This window comes from Canis lupus, chromosome 34, assembly GCF_003254725.2.
Source record: "Canis lupus dingo isolate Sandy chromosome 34, ASM325472v2, whole genome shotgun sequence".
Taxonomy (NCBI): domain Eukaryota; kingdom Metazoa; phylum Chordata; class Mammalia; order Carnivora; family Canidae; genus Canis; species Canis lupus.
Window position 1 is genome coordinate 34,910,813 of NC_064276.1, and position 23,785 is coordinate 34,934,597.

At 36.0% G+C, this 23,785-nt stretch overlaps 1 protein-coding gene across 4 annotated transcripts in view; it reads left to right on the plus strand.

Annotated features, from left to right (window-relative positions):
* Positions 1 to 23,530, plus strand: part of PRKCI (protein kinase C iota) — a 73,007-nt gene extending 49,477 nt beyond the window's left edge. For all 4 annotated transcript variants that reach the window (XM_049105710.1, XM_049105711.1, XM_025425558.3 and 1 more), the window contains 10 exons: positions 4,659 to 4,835; positions 5,259 to 5,356; positions 6,364 to 6,450; positions 8,472 to 8,607; positions 12,374 to 12,461; positions 13,671 to 13,796; positions 14,343 to 14,422; positions 16,502 to 16,591; positions 16,962 to 17,077; positions 20,938 to 23,530. In XM_049105710.1, coding sequence (XP_048961667.1) covers positions 4,659 to 4,835; positions 5,259 to 5,356; positions 6,364 to 6,450; positions 8,472 to 8,607; positions 12,374 to 12,461; positions 13,671 to 13,796; positions 14,343 to 14,422; positions 16,502 to 16,591; positions 16,962 to 17,077; positions 20,938 to 21,025 — 1,086 coding nt within the window. In that variant the 3' untranslated portion in view covers positions 21,026 to 23,530. The remainder of the gene's footprint in view (positions 1 to 4,658; positions 4,836 to 5,258; positions 5,357 to 6,363; positions 6,451 to 8,471; positions 8,608 to 12,373; positions 12,462 to 13,670; positions 13,797 to 14,342; positions 14,423 to 16,501; positions 16,592 to 16,961; positions 17,078 to 20,937) is intronic.
* The last annotated feature ends 255 nt before the right edge of the window (positions 23,531 to 23,785 follow it).

Below are 23,785 nucleotides of genomic sequence, written 5' to 3' on the forward strand. Positions count from 1 at the left end.
TATTTTATTATTATCGGATATCATGCTTCATGATTATTATAGTTTTATAATAATAAGTCTTTGTAAAATTAATTCTTTGCTCTTCTGGGGATTATCTTGGCTACTCTTTCTGGCTTTTTAAATTTCATGTAAATTTTAGAATCAGCTTGCTGGTTTCCACAAAATCAAGAGATAAACCAAACCTACTGGTACATTTCAGAAAAAGACATCTTTACAATATGAAATCTTCAAACCACGAGCATGATATAATCCTTCATTTATTTAGGATTTCTTTAAATTATGTCAGTGTATTTTTCAGAGTCCTTGAACTATAGGTATTTGATGTAAATGGTATTATTTTAAAATATGATCGTCTATTTAATACTCTTATATAGAATAAGGTTTTTCCTAAATTACTTTGTATCCTGACACTTTGCTAAATTTGCCTATTAATTCTGATAGCTTATCCACAAATCCTTTTAGATTTTCTGTATGATCATCTTATCTATGAATAAGTGTCATTCCTTCATTTTCAAATCTTAAAGATTTATAGTTTCCTTATTGAATTAGAAAAGACCTCTACAGATGACCAAAATGACGTTGAAAAAAAGTAGTGATCAAAAAAAAAAATAGTGATCAGATATCATTGTCTTGTTTTACATCTCAGTGGGAAATCTAATATTGATGTTTGCTACAGCTTTTCATTTTATAGAGGGAGTTTATTTCTAGTTTGCTAAGATTTTTGTCTTTATCATGACAAGATATTGAATTTTATCAGAAACATTTTGTGACATTTGTGGAGTTGGAGTTGGTCATATGTAAACTTTATTAATTTTCAAATGTTAAGCCTATTTTTCATTTCTGGAATAAACTCCATGTGTCATGATATATGATTTTTTTATATAGTTGTGGATCTCTTTTTATATAGTTGTGTATTCTCTTTTTCTTCATCAGTTTTCCTGGGGGGTTATTAATTTATTAATCTTTTTGGAGAATTAGCTCTTCTCTATTGAATCCTTATTTGCTCTTTTAATGCATTGATTTCTCCTCTGACTATCTCCTTAGGCTTTTTTGTCATCCACTGTAAAATAAACCTTTTTTTTTTTTTTTTTTTTTTTAGTAAAATAAATCTTAATCTCTATTGTGATTTCTTCTTTGATCAGAGCATTATTTTAAAGTATACTTCTTTTTACATATTTGGGAAAATTTTTAACTTCTAACTTAATTCCACTACAAATTAGAAAATGCGTTGTGTGTGATCTCTGCCCTTTGAATTTTTTTTTTGAAACTTGCCTGAAGGCCAAGCACATAGGCATTAGTGTATGTTCCATATGTATTTTCAAATACAGTATGTTTTATGGTTGTTGGGTGTGGCGTTCTGTACAGGTCAGTTAGGTCAAGATTATTAATGATGTTATTCCATCTCTGTTACCTCACTGGCTGTTTGTTCTTTGCCTACCACAAGGTTACATTGTGGATATATCTGTTCCTTTTTTGTTTTGCTAGCTTTTGCCTTATATATTTTGAGGCCATGTTATTAAGTACATACAAATTTAGAATCATAATATCTATAATTGGATTAACCCCTTTTCATCATGAAATACCCCTTTCTGTTTATAGTAATGCTTTTTGCCTTAAAGTCCTTATGTTAGGTAATTGCTATGTCACAAATAACCTCAAAATGTAGTGACTTTAAACAAGATTTATAATGTCATAGTTTCCATGGGTCAGGAATCCAAGCATGACTTATCTGTGTCCTTTGCCTCAGAATCCCATACAGGCTACAGTCAAGGTGCTGGCAAGGACCGCTGTTCCCTCAAAGCTTGACTGGGAAAGAAGCTGCTTATATACTTCCCTAATTGTTGGCAGGATTCTATTTCTTACCACATGGACCTCACTGTATGGCAACTCATAACAAAGTAACTTGATTTATTTCATCAGAGCTAAGCAGTAAGATCCAGAGAGCGTGAAGGCTAGCAAAATAGAACTCAGTCTTTTGTAACCTAATTTCAGAAGTGACATCCTATCACTTTTGCCATATTTCTTTAATTAGAAGCAAGTCGCTACATTTAGCCCATACTCAAGGGGAAGGGATAACACAAAGGCATGAATACTAGATGGTGGGGAGTACTGGGAGACATCTTAGAGTCAGCCTACCATAGTAGGCTACAACTACTTTGTCTTATTGGTTTAGCTACAGCAGTCTTGGTTATATATATTACATGTTAGCTACAGCGGTCTTGGTTAGTGATTACATGTTATATATATACATGTTTAAATTGTTTTAATCTTTCTGTACCCATATACTCTAGGTATGCCTTGTTAACATCATATTGTTGAGCTTCCCCCCCTCTTTAGTTTGACAGTCCTTAGCTATAGTATTTAATGTATTTTACTATTTGTGTATATTTTACATTTAATGTATTTATATTTAAATGAATTACTGATTTGTGTTTAAATCCTCCATTTATGGGGCACTTGAGTGGTGCAGTTGGTTGAGCGTCCAACTGTTGGTTTTGGCTCAGGTCGTGATCTCAAAAGATTGTGAGATGGAGCCCTGCATCGGGCTCTTCAGCTCAGCATGGAGCCAGTTTTGGATTCTCTCTCCCTCTCCTTTCCCCCTCCCACTCCTGCTCTCTCTCTCTCAAATAAATCTTTTAAAAACATTCTCCATTTTACTATGTTTTCTATGTCCCCACTCTTTGCTACTTATTTTTGCCTTCTTTTGGGTTATTTATTATTACCTTTTCATCTCTTTTAGCTTGTTTGACATTCTTTCCTACTCAATTACTGGATGTTCTAGAGATTGTATCTTACATCTTTAGCTTACTTAAATTCAATGCAAATTATTAATGATACTTTTACCACTTCCCTGGATATGCAAGGACCATAGGAATGCTTTAAATTTACTCACTCTCCCTCGTCTTTGGTGTTACTTCTTTCGTATTCAAATTTTTTCTTACATATTTTAAAATTCTATGTATGCTTTGTTTATATGTACTAGTGCTTTTTTTAAAAAAATTATTTATTAGAGAGCATGAGTGGGTAAGGGAGCAGAGAAAAAAGGAGAAGCAGACTCTTGGCTGAACAGGGATACCAACTCAGGGTCCAATCCCATATCCCCGGGATCATGACCTGAGCTGAAGGCAGATGTCTAACCAACTGAGCCACTCAGGTGCCCGTACTAGTGTTTTTAAACAGTCATTATTTAGGTTTATCCACACTATATTTTTGCTCTGCATTCCTTCTTGTATGTCTGTCCTTTTTTTTTTTTTTTTTTTTAAATTTTTATTTATTTATGATAGTCACAGAGAGAGAGAGAGGCAGAGACACAGGCAGAGGGAGAAGCAGGCTCCATGCACCGGGAGCCTGATGTGGGATTCGATCCCGGGTCTCCAGGATCGCGCCCTGGGCCAAAGGCAGGCGCCAAACCGCTGCGCCACCAGAGCTGCCCTGAAAAATGTTTTTATTGCACTTTCATTTTGAAGGCTATTTTTATAGATCAGCAGGGTTATTTTTTAGATCCTTTGAGGGTGACATTCCACTGATTTCTCACTGCTGCCTTGTTACTGATTTTGTGAAGGTATTGTGCTTTTGTTCCATGTAATTCTCTTTTATAGTTTCCAAACACATTTGAAGTCTGTATATTGCCTTATCTTCTTACCATTCTATGCTTTCTTAATCTGCTCTAATCCAATTTCTTTTACTCCTCTTTATTTATCCTTGTTACCACATCAGATTATTATTTCTAGATTTTTGTAAGTGACCCTTTTCTTGAAACATCATTCTCCTTCAGTTTCCTTAATACTTTTGTGCTTACAGTTTTTCTCAAAATCTGTTCTTTGGTGTCTTGATACTCTTCACTTGAAAAAATTCATATTTAATTCTTATGAGTACATCTGTTGATTGTATGCAGGGGATTTTGCAGATATGTTAAAAAAAGATTATCTTCGGGGTACCTGGGTACCTCTCATGAATAAATATAATCTTAAAAACAAAACAAAACAAAACTATCTTCAGTCTTCTCTATAAATCACCAGAAGCCTAAGTTTCTAGTTGTAAGTGAATTATAAGGGTGATTTTGTCATTCCAAAGGAGCCTTGACATTGTGTAGAAAAGAATGTTTTCTATTAGTTAAGCTGCCTCATGCTTATTTTCTGTCTATAGCTTCTAAAAATGTTTCTGAGCGTGTCCTCCCATTAGTTCAGATTTCATGTATCAAACTTCCAGTAGACTCTTTATTCCTGATATCCCATTGTAGCTTATGTCTTCAGTATGAAAAACCAAGTCTATTATCTCACCAGATCTGTCGATCTTATTTGGTGTGCATACTTTGTTATTTTGTCAGTATACCTTCAGTCTCCCAGTCATCAAAGTTAGTGTCATTTTTTAAATTCATGTATCTTCATTGCCTCCATACCCCAAATTTATCAGATCTTACGATACCCTTTAACACTTCTCAGATTTCAACTTCCTATCACTATCCCTCTGACCTCAATTCATGAATCTATCCTACCTCTTGAGTAATTTGATTTTATTGTTTGGAATGAGTTAAGAAAAGAATAATGAAGAACTTAGAAGATATTTTAAAATCACATTAGGTATAACCAGGTGTTAGAAATATAATGGATTATGCAAAATTCCTCCAGGTATAACTTTGATATAATTGTTCTCGACAGGCAATGAATACCAGGGAAAGTGGCAAAGCTTCATCCAGTTTAGGTCTTCAGGATTTTGATTTGCTTCGGGTAATAGGCAGAGGAAGTTATGCCAAAGTTCTGTTGGTGCGATTAAAAAAAACAGATCGTATTTATGCAATGAAAGTTGTGAAAAAAGAGCTGGTCAATGATGATGAGGTAAGCCCAATAATGTTTTATGATTTCTGAACCGTTAAATTGGCTTGAGTATACTATTTCAGAGGAAACCTCAATGTTTGTGTCTTGTAATTTCAGTCTACTTTTCTAAATATATGCTTCAAACAGATTACATAAGATATATTTCATGTAATATGATGATTACTAGATTTTTAAAAAATAAAAAACCATATTATTAAGGGAAAGTACGTGAGCTTCGTAAAAGTTTTCTAGACCGTTTCATAATACTGAAAGATTTATTGGTGGTATTTTTCTCTTTGTACATAAGCTCTTGTTCATGATTATCAATGCTTTTGATATCTAGCCTATTACTAATTGTGTTTATGGTAATTGAAGTACTAAGAACAAATTAACCACAGTTTGATAATTCAGTTTGACATCGATTTCTTTCATATTTTGAAATAGGATATTGATTGGGTCCAGACAGAGAAACATGTTTTCGAGCAGGCATCCAATCATCCTTTTCTTGTTGGGCTGCATTCTTGCTTTCAGACAGAAAGCAGGTAAGATTGAAAGATAATGGGATGATTACTGGGCTTTACACATTTTGGTATATCACACAATGAGAACTGCTTTCTACTATAAGCCGGAAGTGGAAGACATGGAGATGGACACAACAGTACTATGCTTAAAATTTCCTACTACTCATGCCCCAGTCAGTGATATTTTAACATTGGATCATCATTAAGAAATTACTGGCTTTATTAGGCAAAAACAAAACAAAACAAAACTAGGTCATACATATCTCTAAGAGTCTAGTTTTAGTACTTAGTTTCCTAGAGTTTAACTAGAGGGGGAAATCCTAACCTCTTTACCTTAAGTTAACAGTTGCAAATGACTTATCCTGTAAATGCTAAAATTGGGGTAAGAATGAGGCTCTGAATTCTAGTGGTACTACTTTCAAATAGAAGAAACTGTTTACACAATTATGCTGATTTATTTTCTTGTATCTTCTGTGATTAACAGCTTTCTCCTTCAGCTACCCTTTGTTTCCACCAAATTCCTGGAATATTTGTTAAGGTTAAATCTATAGAATGTCTTCTACAACTGGTCTCTGTAGTGTTCAGTATATGTGCTGCCAAAGCGAGCACTCTGTCATGTTTAAAATGCCAAGTTACACTGCCTAATTTTGGATCTTGGTTTCATGTGCTCTCTCCTGTGTTTATTTTTTTAAGCCTGCTGACATGTCAAGTTCCTGGATTTAAGTCCTGCTGATTTTTTTTTTTTTTTTTTTTTTAGTTACAAAATACTTTTTTTTCCTTTAAAGTTTTTATTCAAATTCCAGTTAGTTAACATAAAGTGTAATATTAGTTTCAGGTGTACAATATGGTGTATCAACCCTTCCACACAACACCTGCTGCTCCTCACAAGTGCTGTCCTTAATCCCCATCACCTATTTCACATCCCCCCCACCCACTTCCCTTCTAGTAACCATCAGTTTGTTAAGAGTGTTTCTTGGTTTGCCACCCCCCATGTTCATTTGTTTTGTTTCTTATCTCTCCTGTTTTAGATTGTTCTTTGTCATAGAGTATGTAAATGGAGGAGATCTAATGTTTCATATGCAGCGACAAAGAAAACTTCCTGAAGAACATGCCAGGTAAATGTGTACTGTTTGTGTTGGATTTTTGCTGGAGGTGAGGCTGGTGTGGGGGTGCAGAGAGGAGGCCGAGGGAAATTGACAATGCTGTGGGACTTTTTATGTGTCAGTGGTTGAAAAGAGTAGATAAATCACTTATTTCGATGCTATTTTTTTTTTTAAGTCCTGTAGGAGCTAAGCCAAAAGCTAGTTTACATTATAATGTATAACATGTAACATATATATAAATATAGGCAGTTGAAAAGTATAAACAGTGTTAAAGGAAGAACCCAATTATTTACAAATATTTTGTCTATTCAGCATCCATAATTGAAATAATTGATGACTTTACAAACATTTATCTAAGGCTTACAGTGATCTCTAACAGTTTTTCAATACTATTTGTAAAAGCTTGAGAGTAATAAAGCAATTCTTCTTAAACTATTATGTAATTCTGACTATTCTTGTGATGATACTTTTTGAATTGTTCTACCTTTGGCTTTTTTTTTTTTTTTAACTCTGATCTCATACCTGTTGATATTTAAGAGAAATATATCATTAAATATTATGTCTTTAATTTGATGTTATTATGTAAGATTGTAAATTGCTTATATGTTGGAGGAATTAGGTGGGGAAGGATCATCTTGGATAAGTTCAATTCATACTCATAATTAGCAATAATTCTTACCCTTTTGTGTTCCACAAAAGTAATGCCAAAATGAAGCATATGAGTTTGTATATGCATGTAATAAAGGTTAAAATTTTTATTTTTATAGATATTTAATGGAGATCTTGCTGGTACATTGATTATTTCTTGTCAAAAGAGATAGTATCCTTCAATTTTATCAGAAGGTAGAAATAGTACTAATCCAATCTCAGGCCACATTGTGATTTTGTTTCTTGTTTTTTTAGTTTCCTGTATGTTCATTTCCTGTATTTAGTCTTTAGTAAATGATCACCCTTCATGGCAGAGCCACAAATGATATTTCTAATTGTGACCATAGCCTGTATTTGTTCTCGTTTGTTCAGTTGGACCTGGTGGAAAGTAGTTTTTATGGTATTCAAGTGTCAGTTCTGGTTTTATTTCATCTTTGCTTTTCTGGGAACCAAAGTACAAAATAAAGACTCAAGTTCTTTATTCATAGAATTAAGTAGCTGAGAAGGTATGTGTTATATGCACCTCCATACATGATCTTGATAACATTCATCAAAGTAGCAATGAACCAACTTGGGTGTTTCATTTTCATCATTCAGGTCAAAAGTTCTGGTTATCACCAATGAGTTAGTGGCAGTTCTAAAAAGCTTTTTAATATCAAATAGTATGATTGTATAATAATTTTAATTCCCTCCCTAAAATTTTGGTATGGATTTTATAGTTTGAGTAGAACTTTTAGTATTTTCTCTATTCTAGTGATTCTTAGCATTTGGGGAGATCATTTGTCTCTTAGAGAAGTGCTGAAAGCTATGGAAACCCTTATAGAAGATATACATGTACACATGTATGCACAACTGTGCCTCTGGTTGTAGCAGTATGGACTGCCTGAAGTCTATCCAAGGACTTAGATTAAGAACTTCTATAGAGGGGATCCCTGGGTGGTGCAGCGGTTTGGCACCTGCCTTTGGCCCAGGGCGCGATCCTGGAGACCTGGGATCGAATCCCACGTCAGGCTCCCGGTGCATGGAGCCTGCTTCTCCCTCTGCCTGTGTCTCTGCCTCTCTCTCTCTCTCATTCTCTGTGTGACTATCATAAATAAAAAAAAAAAAAAAAAAAAAAAAAAAGAACTTCTATAGAGACTTGCAAATAAATAATTTTATGAAAAGTATGAGTTTAATGTAAACTAGAACTTTTATAATTGTGTTTTGGGCTCAGATACTTTAAAGTGGTACTTCAATTTGTGTTTTGGTGTTGTTTCTAAAAACACTGGGAGATAAAAAATCTTTTGACATGATTTTGGTGTTATCATTTACAGATGGGGGTTGAACTTCTAGAAATTTATCACAATTTAAAGATTTGAATCAAATGAATTATTTTTCATTTTTAGATTTTACTCTGCAGAAATCAGCCTAGCATTAAATTATCTTCATGAACGAGGGATAATTTATAGAGATTTGAAATTGGACAATGTATTGTTGGACTCAGAAGGACACATTAAGCTCACTGACTACGGCATGTGTAAGGTGAGGGAAATTTCTAGTTAATCAGAAGCTCTTAGCAGCTCATAAAATTGTTTTGGTAAAATAACAGTATTATTAAAGGTGAAGTGATTGCTGCTTTGTTTGGGATACTTTTTGGAATTTTAGCACAAAGACAGATGTATGTATTTTCTAACCATTTATAAAATTCCATATTTTCTGTGAGTGTTATATGTACTATAATAAGAGTTTATTTCTTTTTATGTCTGTAACTTTTTATCTTGAATGTTGTGATACTATTGAAGAAAATTTGGAAATGAAAATTGTTTGCAATCCCATGACTTCAGCGCAACTACTTGCATGTCACCTACCAGTTTTTGCCATTTAATTGTAATTCTTGATAATGCATTCAAGATTTTCCTAGGAAATCTATCATTTTTTATATGTAAAGTTTAAACATTTGACATAAAGTACAGTAGAACAAAATGAGAATTTCTGTTAACTCTCAGGACATGTCTTTTATTTTTTAGTACTTTATTCTTTTTCTAACAGTGTTTCATTTAAGGGTCCAGTGTTTTTCCACGAAATGTGTAGGGAGCTGCTCTCCTTGTTACAAATAGCTGAGACAGGGGCACCTGGGTGGCTCAGCTGGTTAAGCATCTGTCTTCAGAACAGGTCATCATCCCAGGGTCCTGGGATTGAACCCTGCGTTGGCCTCTCTGCTCAGCTGGGAGTTGGCTTCTTCCTCTCCCACCCCACCCCCCTGCTTGTGTGCCCTCTTTCTCTCTCTCAAATAAATAAAGAAGATCTTTTAAAAAAAAGTGAGATATAATTATCCTCATACAATTATATGGCAAGGCGGGGGGGACAATTATATGGCAACAAGCATGTAAATGTGTGAGTTACACTCCCATTCACCTGAGGGAAGTGCCTCCAGAGCTTGGAGATTATTTAAATGCTAACATAAGTAAGACATTCTAAGTATTGAAGATTTAACCTTATTATCTGTTCAACATTAGAAAAGAAAATCTTTACCTAAAGTATTTTTGCTTTTAGGTACATAACTTTTAGGTACATAACTCAGACATTCATCTTATTTTATTTTATTTTATTATTAAAAAATATTTTATTTATTTATTCATGAGAGACACAGAGAGACAGAGAGAGAGGCAGAGACACAGGCAGAGGGAGAAACAGGCCCCATGCAGAGAGCCTGACGTGGGACTCAATCCTGGGTCTCTAGGATCAGGCCCTGGGCTGAAGGCAGTGTTAAACTGCTGAGCCACCCGGGCTGCCCTCATCTTTTTTTATATTAAATTTCTGTTTCCTTACAGTTTTCTAATATGCAAATCTTTATTCATAAACAGAGATTCAATAGGCAAATCCCTACGTACCCATCACTGAAATTCGTAATACCTTTTTTATCCGTAATTTTTTTTTAAAGATTTTGTTGATTGAGAGAGCGAGCAAGCACCAGAGGAGAGAGGGGGAGAGGGGCAGACAGAGAAGAAGAAGCAGACTTCCTGCTGAGTAGGTAGCCCAACACAGCCTGACCCCGGGACTCTGGGATCATGACATGAGCTGAAGGCAGACACTTTATCAACTGAGTCACCCAGGCACCCCTGTCACTTTTTTCCCAGTGGATTTTTTTCTTATTTCAGAAGAAAAATGACAATAACATGAAAGTCTATAATTTGTCAAAAGAAAAGCTGAATAACAATAGCAAAAAAAAAAAAAACCCATGAAGAATACTAACCTTGTTACAAAGTGTACACATTTTAATAATAAGACTTCATTTTTGCATGCCAAATACTATTTTTTTAAATTATAATAGTCTGATTATCAGGTTTAAAGAAATGAGTATTCTTTTGTATCATTGATGAATATATGCAGTGTTACAATCTTTTGGAAAGCAGTTGGTTGTATCAGGATTCTTCAAGATGTACAGCCACACTCTTATCTAATACTTCTGCCTCTGGGATGTTTTGAGTAAATATTTTGGTCTGTGAGGAAGGCTTTATGACCAAAATTTTTTTTTGTAGTTTGTGATAAATATTATAAATAATCTAAATGGCCATTTTTAGGGAGAATGATTAGGGAAATTATGGTATGACCACAGAACATAGGATTATGAAGTCATTAAGAAGATGTTTACCAAGAGTTCATAACAAAGTACAATGTTTATAATATAACATTAAATAAAGTTCTAAAATATAGCATTGTTCAATTATATATGTGTTGCTCTATTTTATAGCATCACATAATGGGCATGCATTACTTAAACAGTGAAACTCGCAAAACTGAATTGTCTTTCTCTTGGTTGCTTGATTGTATATTTAATATTACTTAGCTTATTTTTAGATGTTAATTTCTTATTTAATTGCCTTGTGGCCAGAAAATGGTTTGAATGATACAGGTTCTTTGAAAATATATTCAGAGTTCCTTTGTGACTTAGTATTTGATCAGTATCCTACATGTACTTAAAAAAGAATATGTAATCTCTTGTTTTCACGCAAGGAGTCTCTCTCCTTCACACTCTTCTTTTCTTCCTCCTCTTCTCACATGTACATAGATTATACATATTCTGTAAGTATATATATTATATATATATTTAGCTCTAGCTTTTTCCACTTACTAATTTTTTTGATCTGTATATCATTTTCTGATATAGATGTGTTAAAATCACCTGTCATGATTGGGGATTGTATTACCAGTTCAGGGTGCTATATTAATACAGTATAGACTAGGTGGTTTAAATAATAAACATTTATTTCTCATGGTTCTGGAGGCTGGGAAGTCCAAGATCAAGGTACTAGAAGAACCAGGGTCTGGTGAAGGGCACTCTTCATGGTTTGCAGATGTGTCTTTTTGTTGTATCCTCACATGGCAGAAGGAGAAAGAGAGAACTCTCTTTTTCTTATAAAGACACTGATCCCATCAGGATTACCTCCCAAAGGGGTAGCCCCGGTAGCTCAGCAGTTTAGCGCCGCCTTTGGCCCAGGGCGTGATCCTGGAGACCTGGGATCGAGTCCCACGTCGAGCTCCCTGCATGGAGCCTGCTTCTCCCTCTGCCCGTGTCTCTGCCTCTCTCTGTGTCTATCATGAATAAATATATAAAATCTTTAAAAAAAAAAAAAAAAAGGATTACCTCCCAAAGGCCCCCATCTCCCAGTGCTATCATATTAGGTCTTCAGCATATGAACTTTGGGGGCATAAAAATGTTCATTCCAATTTTCTAATTTGTCTATTTTTACTCTTTGTATTTTGAGACTGTGTTGTTTGGCACATACAAGTTTGTTATAACTTTTTGGTGATTGTTCCATTGTTATTGTGTAGTTTCTCTGTTTATACACATCAGGATGTTTTGTCTTAATTTTTTCCACCCGATATCTATTGAAATACAAAATCAAAAAATTTGTGTTTTAGGAAAACAACCAGAAGGAAACATCATAATGCTGGAGTGCTTGTGTTAGGAGATGGGATACACAGTGCTTTTCTTCATAAAATATGATTCCTTTTACTCATACAATTTAAATTTTTGTATTACATTTTTACTTGAATATAAATTATATCAAGAGTAATTTTTGTCTTAATTGAACTCTACCAACATCTAATAAGGACAGATTTTCTATAAGCTATTTAGTGGTTACTTGTGATTTTAATATGGACAACCGTGCTAGTGATATTTTATTTAAGCTGAATATATTACCTGTAAATGCTGAGCTTATATAATAGGTGAAATAAAAGAAATGAATTTAGAAGATAATTTTCTATCTTACTACATCTTTTTTTCTTTTCTTTTTTATAAAAGGAAGGGTTACGGCCAGGAGATACAACCAGCACTTTCTGTGGAACTCCCAATTACATTGCTCCTGAAATTTTAAGAGGAGAAGATTATGGTAATAAATAAATATTTTTAGCTATGTGCATGCTAGATGGGTGGTTAAAAATGTGGTATTGATTGCATTATAGTACACTATAGTATTTAAATGTTAATCTTATACACTTTATCCCCTTAAAATCTGCATGAAAGCTTATGTAAACTATGAAATCGGAGACAATAGGGGCCTTAGCAGTATTTAGGAGTACAGATACGGATAATATTTTTTATTAATGGCAACACTAAAAGTATAAGGCGCTATTATAAGCAGTTTACACATATTAATTAGGCCTCTCAATAATCCTAGGAAGTAAGCACTAATTCCCATTTTACAGGAAGTTTAAATAACTTGCCTGAGGTCATACAGCTAGAAAGTGGCAGAGTAGGGATTTACATTTTAGCCATGTAACTCCAGAGTCCTGACTGATTGTCCACATTTCCTGGGATGTTTCCTTCAGGAATCTGAAAAATGAGGGAAAGATTGACTGCTTGTCAGGAACCAGAGGATATATTTATCTTAAGAATACATTTGACTTTTTGGGTCTGGCCCTCTGATTTCAGCAGATGTATAGGAGGATGGGTACTTCCAACAGCTGTTCATAATCTGATTCCAAGGTCCTTCAAAGATCTTTAATCGGCTAGCAAAAGATCAGATTTCAGACCTAGGAAAGTTGTCCTCAAATACAATTTAATTATATCCTCAAAAACAACATATTAGATATAGGTCAGGAATCTGAAATTGCAGGCATATTTGGGAAAAGAAACATGTTTAATTTCCAGTATTTCATTTATTTTTAAAGATTTTATTTATTTTAGGGAGAGAGAAAGCAGGAGCCTGTGCAGATAGAGGGAGGTACAGAAGGGGAGGGAGAAGAAGAGGGAAAGAATCCCAAGCCGACTGCACTGACCGTGAACCAATGCAGGGCTCAAACTCATGACCCCTGAGATCACAACCTGAGCTGAAGCTAAGAGCTGAGTGCTTAACTGACTAAACCACCCAGGCACCCCTCCAATATTTTATTTTTAAAGTTATCTTTTGGGTACCTCCCCATTGTTAAGTAAATTGTTCCTGTAATCTTCAGTGCCTACCACGATAGTTCTAATACGTTTAGAGTTTAGTTTTTTTAATAATGTTTGTTTTTAAATTATATAATGACTTTCAAGTTACTGACTTTCAAGAGTGCAGAACAGATTATTTGTTGCTTCAAAAATTTTTTTTTTACTGAAGGTTTCAGTGTTGACTGGTGGGCCCTTGGAGTACTAATGTTTGAGATGATGGCAGGGAGATCTCCATTTGATATTGTTGGAAGCTCTGATAACCCGGATCAAAACACAGAGGATTATCTCTTCCAAGGTAATTTACAATATTTTACAGAGATTCTCTGTGAATAACCTACTCTAGAGCATGAATGAGGATGCCTCACATTTTTAATTTGAGTAAGAAAGGGGAAAATAATCTGGACAGTATACTTCTTAATACATGAGTCTTCAGTTTTTTAAAAAATATATCTTCCTACCTCCATACCTTCAGTCCATTTGCCAACTACCTTCTCAAACTCAAAAATATACAAAGAGGTTCCTTCAGATTGTGTATCACAGAGGTTGGAGGAAGGAATCCTGTGTCTAGAGAGGACAGTCTCTTTACATGGACCCCAGGGGTGAGTGCATAAGTCCAAGAACAATATGGAAAAAAAGTAGGTACCAAGAGTGTAAGAGAATCAAAAGATGGAAAAAAAGGGCCCATGATTGGAAATACAAAGAATCAAACTGAAGAAAAACAGGCATAAGCTAAAGTAATATACATAATGTCTGTTTTTCTGCTAGAATGCCTTTGTATAATAAAAATGCAAAGATTGAAACCATGTAAAAGTTAAATAATGCCATAATTTTATCTTTCTAGTTATTTTGGAAAAACAAATACGCATACCACGTTCTCTGTCTGTAAAAGCTGCAAGTGTTCTGAAGAGTTTTCTCAACAAGGTATAAGTTGCATATAAAAATCTTTAGCAGTTTATCTGTTTATAAATGAAACTGTAAATATTCAGGCAGTATAGAGTTCCAAAACATCAGTGTATATAATTTTTTTAGTTAGATCTGGAATTTGTCTCTTAACCAAAGAGTAATTTGACAGCCTTAGATCCTGAGATGAGCTGTCCTTTCCATTTTGGGAATGTAATTCACCCCCAGCTATATATTACATATGATGTTTTTAATGTAAATGATACATACCATGTACACAATTAGGGAAAAATGACTTCTTTGGGGATAGCCTCAACCACACTGATATTCAGTTTTCTTTGGATCATTATTCATAGAAACTCATTACTTACTGAGCACTTGGCAGTAGTGTTCCCTACAGATTATCATGTCAAAAGCCCTAGATAAAATTCGGAAGAAATGAAATGCTGTCCTTGGTCTTAACAAATCATTCAATTATTTGTTGTGGTTGGTAGAAGAGTTTTAAGATCCAAGATTGATTCTGAACAGTTTTTACTCCTAACACTTCTAACACTAAACATGGAGGTTTTTTCCACACCAACAACCAATTCTCCGACTCTCCAGACATACTGGGTGTCCTACAATTCAATTTATTTCTGACACTAACTACCCAGAGTTAGCATCAGATTCCAGGGGTTTAAGGGCTCTCTGTCCCACAAGACTGTGATCACTTCAGATGCCAGTCACAGGTGCTGAATATCCATACTTCGTCTGACTTGGCTACAAAGTTGGGGGTTCCCACAGCCCTCCCATTTCAGGTTCAATAATTTGCTGGAATGGCTCACAGAATTCCGGAAAATGGTTTATCTACTATCACTGGTTTGCTTTAAAGGATACAAATGGACAACCAGATGAAAAGGTACACAGGGTGAGATCCAGAAGGTTCCTGAGCATAGGAGCTTCTGTTCCTATGGAGTTGGGGTGCACCACCCTCACATCACGTGGATGTGTTCACTAACCCAGAAGTGCTCCGAACCCCAGGGTTCAGAGGCTTTTATGGAGGTTTCATTACATTGGCATGGTTGATTAAATCCCTGGCCATCGGTGATTGAACTCAATTTCCAGCCCCTCTGAAAATGAGGCTGAAAGTTAAACTCTAAACACATGGTTGGTTCCTCCAGCAACCAGATCCCATCCTGAAGCTATTACAGGCCCACTAAGAGTCCCCTCATTAGTATAAACTAAGGTATAATTGAAAGGGACTTGTTATGAATAATGAAAGACCCTTCTACGACTCTTCAAATTGTAAGGGTTTCAGAAGCTCTTTGTTGAGAACCTGGGACAGACACCAGATCTGCTTCTTACATATCACAGAGATCTTGGGAATCATAAATCTTATTTTAAATAAGTTGTAGGTTAGAAAGGTTGATGTGCATTTACCTTCTAAGGGAAATATATAAATAAGATGAATTTTAATAAAATAAGAAATTGAAGCTTTTGAGTACTTTATATGAGGAAAGATTTAAAGTGGAAACCTAAGTATTAACACACTGAAAATTGAAGATGAGAGGTTTTAATATTCAAAATAAAATGCCTTTCGTTGGAAAGGAAAATGGTAACATGTTCTCATTCACAATAATGAGTAAGCCATGACTTTTTATAAGTTGCAGCCCCTTTCTGTCTAGTGGTTCACATAATGGTAGTAGTAGTAAGTAGTATACACAGATTATGGTTTGTTGCTGTAATTGAGCATAGGGATTTTAAAATGAGCTAAGAACAAACTTGTGAAGTTTGGGATTTGACCAGCACTCTAACCTAGGCCAGAGAAACATCAGGGTGCTGCTCAAACGATTCTGCTGCTTTTTCCTCCCATTTTTCTTTAGTAAGGAGTAGTGACCTGTATCAGCTATAATCACATGATAGCTGGAGAAAGAGCCGTGAGGAAATCTTACTTGTCACAAGCTTCAGATACTCATCTGAGTCTAGTGTTGTACTGTGTAGAAATGAAAGGCAGACCATTCTGATTTCAGACATAATAGACACAAAACCCAGGTCACAAAGATGATTTATCCTTAAAGGTTGACATCCACCCATTTCTTGAAACCTTTCTTCCCACCACAGGACCCAAAGGAACGGCTGGGTTGTCATCCTCAAACAGGATTTGCTGATATTCAGGGACACCCATTCTTTCGAAATGTCGATTGGGATATGGTCTGTAAAATTTCATTGTTTTCTCTATTAGGTTTCATTATTATCTTGGGCCAAATTTAATTATCTTAAAAGAATGTTGAAAAATATATCATGGCTTCAGTAACTGAAAAGCACTCTCTAAAGTGCTTTTTAAAAAGCCTTTAAGATAAAAGCTTAGGATATTAATTTAATGGAGCAGGTTATAGCATCAGTAAGGCCTGCGTCTGTGTTCAGTTCTGTAAATGATTTCCAACACTGAATACTGTAGAACCATTGCTAAGAACCCACTGGGATGGGACGAGGAGGCATCTGAGGGCAGAGGAGAAATGTAGAGGTGGAATTTTTTTCTAAGAATGTAGGCTTGAGCTGTCATCTAATACGTCTTTTCTAGATGGAGCAAAAGCAGGTGGTACCTCCCTTTAAACCAAATATTTCTGGGGAATTTGGTTTGGACAACTTTGATTCTCAGTTTACTAATGAACCTGTCCAGCTCACTCCAGATGACGAGTAAGTAATTCCATAGACTGAAATATTTCTTTTTTTTTTTTTAAGATTTTATTTATTTATTTGAGAGAGAGAGTGAGCGAGCAATGGAGCACAAGCAGGGGGGCAGAGGCAGGTTCCACACTGAGCAGGGAGCCCGATGCTGAGCTTGATCCTAGGACCCCGAGATCATGACCTGAGTAGGAGGCAGCGCTTAACCAGCTGAACCGCCCAGGCGCCGCTAGACTGAAATATTCCTAAAGTTCTTTGAAAGTTTCGATGTTAGTGGCTGCACAGTGCTTCACTGCTAATGGTAGTTTAACTTATTTAGCCATTCAGTTATGGGATGTTCGAATCTACGACACTTTTACATAAATTATAGCAACTGTCCTCTTCTCCTTTCCTTTCCATGCCTTATCTTGAATCCTCACGACAACCTTGTAAATCTGCTTACTGTCCTCTTCGTCTTACAGACGAGGAAACTGGGGCTCAGAGAGGTCAAGCAAAGTTTCACAGCTGCCAGGCAGCAGAGTCAGGGTGCAAAGCCAAGCGTGCCCGAGGCCCGCGCTCTTGCCACGGCACTGCCCTGCCCCGTCGTGCGGATGGCCGTCTTTGTCTGAGTCCCTGCGCGTTACATTAAGATAGATGCCTAGAAAGGAAATCAGGTCCCAGGAGATGAAATGCTTAAAGCTCTTGATATTTATTGCCAGATTGCTTTTTTAAAAAGATGATATTACCCTACCAGGTCCAGCCAGCAGTACTCTGACCTATTTTTTTTTTTTATGTTGATGCTGCATCGTTTAAAAATATGATTTAGAATAATTTGGAGATATTTGATCGTTTACCTGTCATTACAGATTCGCTCTCTGATCTCAAGGAGGCCCTACCTCCTCCGTAGTGTTTTTGCTTCTGTGTTGTCAGTTTCTATCACGTTGCTCGTGCAGCTGTTGCAAACGTGTCAAGCCTTCAGCCCTGAGCCCGCATCCACCACCGTTAGAGGATCAGCCTTGCCGTACCTCAACTGCAAGGGTTGGAGCCTCCCCGGCCTGCGCTGGCTCCCTTTTCTGCTCTCATCAGACCACCTTGCATCTCACAGTTGCTCTCTTACCGCCTTTTCTTCTTCCCTAGTCTCGGATATCTCGTTTGCAGGGGGTGCCCCATTTGCCTACATCTGCCTCCTTCGTTTCTGCCAGGCTTTCTGCCCATTCCTCTACCTACTTTAATTTCTCCTTCCCTGCTGCTTTTCTTCTACTTATCAACATGCTCAGAAATCCTGATTTTTTTTTCCCCCTAAATCCTAGCACATCTTTGAACCATCACATTTTCTTCCCTTCATCTTCTTTTCAAAATAATTAATAGATGCTCATGGTAAAAGAAGAATAAATACACAGCATCTCTGTCAAACTCCTTCAGATTGGTCAACACTAATTGCCATGGACTTTCTCACTACCAGCACTTGAACTCCTTACAATTTAATTTAACCTGTTCCTTCAGTGTCTGAAGGTTGAACTGACTTGTTAATTTCTGATTTTTAAAGCGCACTTTGATCAGTCCTCATGTCCCCTGATGTCTGTACAGCACTTGGCGCTCGCGGCCTTGCTTTGGTTGGCTCTGGCCATCCTGGTTCCGCTTCATCTCTGTGACCACTTGTCATCCTTCTTTCCCTGTCCCCTTGAGACTGGGATGTTCCACAGTCCATGACAGCCTTCTCTTCACTACCTGCAGTTGGGGCTTGGGAACTTTCAGCCAGGCCCACAATATTGATACCAGCTTTTTAAATGACTCCCAGCTAAATTGGCAAACAGTTGTTGAGCAAAAGGCACTGTGCTAAGTATTAGACATTCAAAGAAGATTAAGATGTGGGTCAATCTCACAGAAAGTTTCCTGTCTACCAAAGGAGAGAGATATGTACCAAAATCATTACTTTTGACAGCATCATGTATTAGAAAGAACACTGGATTCAATCAGAAGACAGGAATTTGAATCCTGATACCACCTCTTAACCAACTGGATAACCTGGGTTTGAATTTCATAACTTCTCTGAGCCTCTTTGTTCTCTTACCGCCTACGTCACACGGCTGCTGCGGAGAATAAATGAACCATGGTTCTCAAGCCCCTAGCCTCCACCCAGTATCTCTCGAGCTGCATTTCTATCTGCTTGCTTAAACATCTCCCCTAGCTCATCAGATAAGTACCTCAAACATACAAAATTCTAAAATACTTTTAGTAATGACTCTTCTTCGGGTCCTGGCTGGGTCAGTCAGTGGAGCATGTGACCCTTGACCTCAGGGTCATGATTTCGAGCCCCCCAAAAAAGAAAAGTCGTTACTTTTTATGGTCTCTTTTTCTGTCGTTCTCAATCAGTTCCTTATTTCTGTTTACCCTTTTCTGCTCATTATGCCATCACATATCCGTTCAGATTCAGAATGTCCGTGACTATTGGCTCTTCCTGTTCCTTAACAAACTATAACATATGTGCAGCTGCCAAGTCCTTGTCTGTTCTTCCTTTACTTCATTACGTGCAGCAGATCCTTCAATTCTGTTCCCATTGCCATGAGCCCAGTTCACCTCTCTTGCAGATCATACCCAGAATAGTACACCATCCTCCTCACTGGGCATCTTTGCTTGGCAACCCATTCTGCACATCTCATGAAGGAGCACTCCCAGTTCTGCAACCCCCCTTGTCGGAAGCTTCTAGGAACCTCCTGCTCGCCTGGCAGATAAAATCTGTCCCTTTGGCCAGCAATTGCGGCCTCCCACCCCCTCCTCCTGCCTGACTCCCGGGCCCTCTCTCAGCGTGCTCTAACACAGATGCTGTGTTCTGACCCGTCTCCATGACTCTCCATGTCCCGGTGGTGTGCTGCTCTTACCTTTGGTCCTGCCGTTCCTCCGTGTGCCTCCATCATTTTTACATGTTGGAATCTTCTCCATCTTTCTGAGCTGCCTCAGATGCAGCCAGACCTTTGATGAATCAAGGTGAAGCTCCTTAGTGTAAACAGCATTGGCTTCTTTGAGCTAGCCATTTGCTTCCAGATCATCTGCCATTTGACATGCTTCTGTTCCCATGCTTTGGCCTCAAATAAATTACTCGCATTTTCTCAGACCAAACATCATCCTTCATATTTCGTTCGGTATGTGTTTATGCAATGAGTGCTAGCATTCTGGATTTCTCCCAACCAAAAGTCCCCCATTTTATTTTTTTAAGAACTGTTGTTAGATAAGGACTTAGCTGCCCTGTATGCAGGTAGTGCTTTCTCTGAGAGCTTTTCTTTGTATGAGGTACCTTCCTCCTTGAAGGAGGGGACTGGGATCTTGTGTAACTGCTCTGCAGTCTGGTGTGTGCATTTAAGTATTAAGATTTCCTGCCTATTAAATTAGGAGCCCATTCTAATGGAATGCTAACATCTCTACACCCTGTGACCCATTACCTCCCTGCGGGGTCCTCTCCTTATTTCAGGTCTTTCTCTGTACTTGTCCCTATGGCCTTTTTCTTTTGGTTAACTCCTTCTGGGCCTTGTCATCACCATCTTCCTATGGAGGTGACTCCTAATTAGTATTGAATGCTACTTCAGACTTGGATATATTCACCTATAAGTATGAATGTTGTTCAGGTCAAAAGTTAAGATTAACTAGAATTGTGACAATTTATGACTTTTTTATTCCTAGCCTTCAATTTTGGAGCACTTAGAACTAAAGTTCTAAACTTGCTTGAGGGATCGTTAGTCTTATTTTCAGTACTCTTGATTTTTCTAGAAAATGTTTTAGAATTAATCTAAATACTTAGAGATTTTTTTCTCCATGATTTATGTAAATTAAATGGTAAAATCTTATTTTAAAAAGTTGAAATCTAGATTATGAAAAGTAATTTATTTTTCTCTCAACAGCGACATTGTGAGGAAGATTGATCAGTCTGAATTTGAAGGTTTTGAGTACATCAATCCTCTTTTGATGTCTGCAGAAGAATGTGTTTGATCTTCATTTTCCAACTATGCATTTTGCTTGTGTTGCCATTTAATGCATGAATAAACTTGTTACCAGCCTGGATACAATGAACCATTTTATATTTTTCACCTACAAAAAGCACTCAATATCTTCTGTTGTTGGCTATTAGAGTCAATTATTACATCTAACTATGAAAAAGAAAATGAAACTAGTTTCCAGACAGTCGTGTCAACACTTAGCTATACTGGTAACCCAGCAGCCTGCTGATGAGTAATGAAGTTGTCCTTTTTGTTTAGAGGAAATACCACTGCTTTAAACAGAGTATCCGTTGCATTAAGGCACCTGGTGGGATTACGTCATAAGCCTCCCGTGAGTTTTGTCATTCTTCATTCACTTCACCTTGAAGTGTTTAATTTTGGTATAAAAGAATAATTCAAAAATACAGCAATTTATTATATTACCCTATTACTTTCTGAGTTGTGTGTAAAGATTCAGCTGTAAATTGTATTGCCTTGGATAATTAAATTATTGATTTTTTTAAGGCAACAGTCATTAAATTGGTAATAAAAGATGTTGCTTGCTTAGAATTAGAGAATACAAATTCTCCTTGAGGGAAGAAACCAGGCACATTTTATTAAGCATTAGATTCCAAATCATTAGCTGTTTTTGAAAAACCAATGAGATTGATTTCTTAGTATATAGGGGCTCTGGCTTCTGAGCTAATAACCCTTTAGCCAGAACTTTAACTGGAATGTTAATAAATGTAATCAGAGAGCCCAGGATGCAGTCGAATGGGGGCATTTCTCAGTATATAGAAAGGAAAAAAAAACAAATATAAAATAGATACAGAAAAGTGCAATGGCGAGATTTCTTATTAGGAAATCCCACAGTTATTTTTGTGGTTTGATTTAGATAATAAAGAAGTGCTCGTTATCAGACTTGCAAAAACATTCCATTTTCCAGTGGAGACAGAATGTATTCTATTTTTTTCCCTTATAATTTAGTATATAGAAAAAGTATTTATCTTCCAAATAGTGTCTTAACCTTTCTTCACCAAAACCAGATTATGCATACTTTTGGACTCTTGTTTATGGAGTCTTCAGTGAAATTTTAAAAAATAAAGTGAACATGAATAAATATCAAGAACACACACATATGTATATGTTCTAGCTCCTTAAGTAAGATTTTGTTAAGTAGATAACACATGTAATCAGAGGGGAATACATTTCAGGGGCAGAGTTCTTCAGATTATTTTTTATTAATATTAGTGTTTAGCAATTATTTAAAGGGATGCCAGTGATAGCATCTGTTTATTTTGAATAATTTTTTTAATGAAAAGGGATGTAAAAAGTAACCATAATCATCTAAGTTTACTTAACACTTGTCCAATCTTAGTAAAATTGAATTTGGAGGAAAGCTATCTAGTCTTAAATTTAGAATGATTTAAATTTTATAGGCATTTAATAAATTTTTTTGGATGCTACATTTTATTAGAAATGTAATTTTTCTAAAGTTTCTGGCCAAATACTCATTTTTTTTCCTTGAAATAACGAAACCTGAAAGCAATGAAAACCTCAAAAGTTTATATACCTTCCCATGCTTATGTAACAAGTATATATGTTTTTCTTAATACCTGAAACTTGTTTCAAGAAGCAATATTCACTTCAAACCATAAACTCATAGAAAATTCTGACATATCAGAAATATATTTATGATCTTGCTTTAATTGGTACTGTTTTCCTAGGGCATTAGTTCTCAAATTTCAGAAACGGGGAACAATCACCTGGGACATTTTATTTAAAATGCACATTGCTGTGCCCACCTTAGAATTCTGTTGGGTCTTTGAACCTTATTTTAAGAAACACTTTCTTTGAGCTATTCTTTGATTTTGTCCTATAGTTATATATTAGAATATTATGATAAGTTTTGAGAAGGGGGTAGGCGATGAGTTACTACATCTTATCTACAATTTTAAATAAATTTTGAATGACTTCCAAGTTAAAGATCTCTCCCCCCCCATCCCATCTGTTTTCTATCAATAATGTTACAAATAATGAGCATTTTTCTGTGATGAGGTTTTAACCATTATTCAGGGTTGTCTTGTTTTTAAAATATTTTTTTTTAACTAATAAGATTACCATGTATATTTTATACAAAATTGCATTACAAATATGTTTTTAATTACATTCTGTTTTTTGTAGTTTTTAAGTGCCATGCCAATTCCTTTTATATTATAAAGAAGTTCCCTCAAACTACTCAACGGGAATAAGGCAGTTGACAGAATGGAATTTTGGTGTTCTAAGAAAAAATTTATTTTGTTTAAGCATGTACGTGGTCAGATCATTTTATGTGTATGCAGCCTGAATTGCATATCAGGTATGATGCTTGTTTAGTACCTGTACATTTACTTTTAAAATTTTGTTTTGATTTTTGTCTTGTAGAATACTGCCTTGGTCATCATTATGTAATCTGTATTTGTGTACCCTTTCTTTTTTTACTTTAAAATCTTTAAATAAAATGTTTAATACTCATCAAGACTGGAACTTTGGAACTTTTTTTTTTAAGATTTAGTTTATTGTTTTTATTAAGATTGATTTGAGAGAGAGCATGCACACACACAGAGGGAAAAGCAGGCACCTCTGGAACATGTTTATCAATCTGTAGCATTTCAGAAATTTGTGTAAGAACAGAGTGCATCAAAATTTGTTCAAGAAAGACAGTAACATTTTTGAGTATGGAATCTTGCTATACTTAAAGCAGCATTCTGGTAGTACAAATGCTGTATCACAG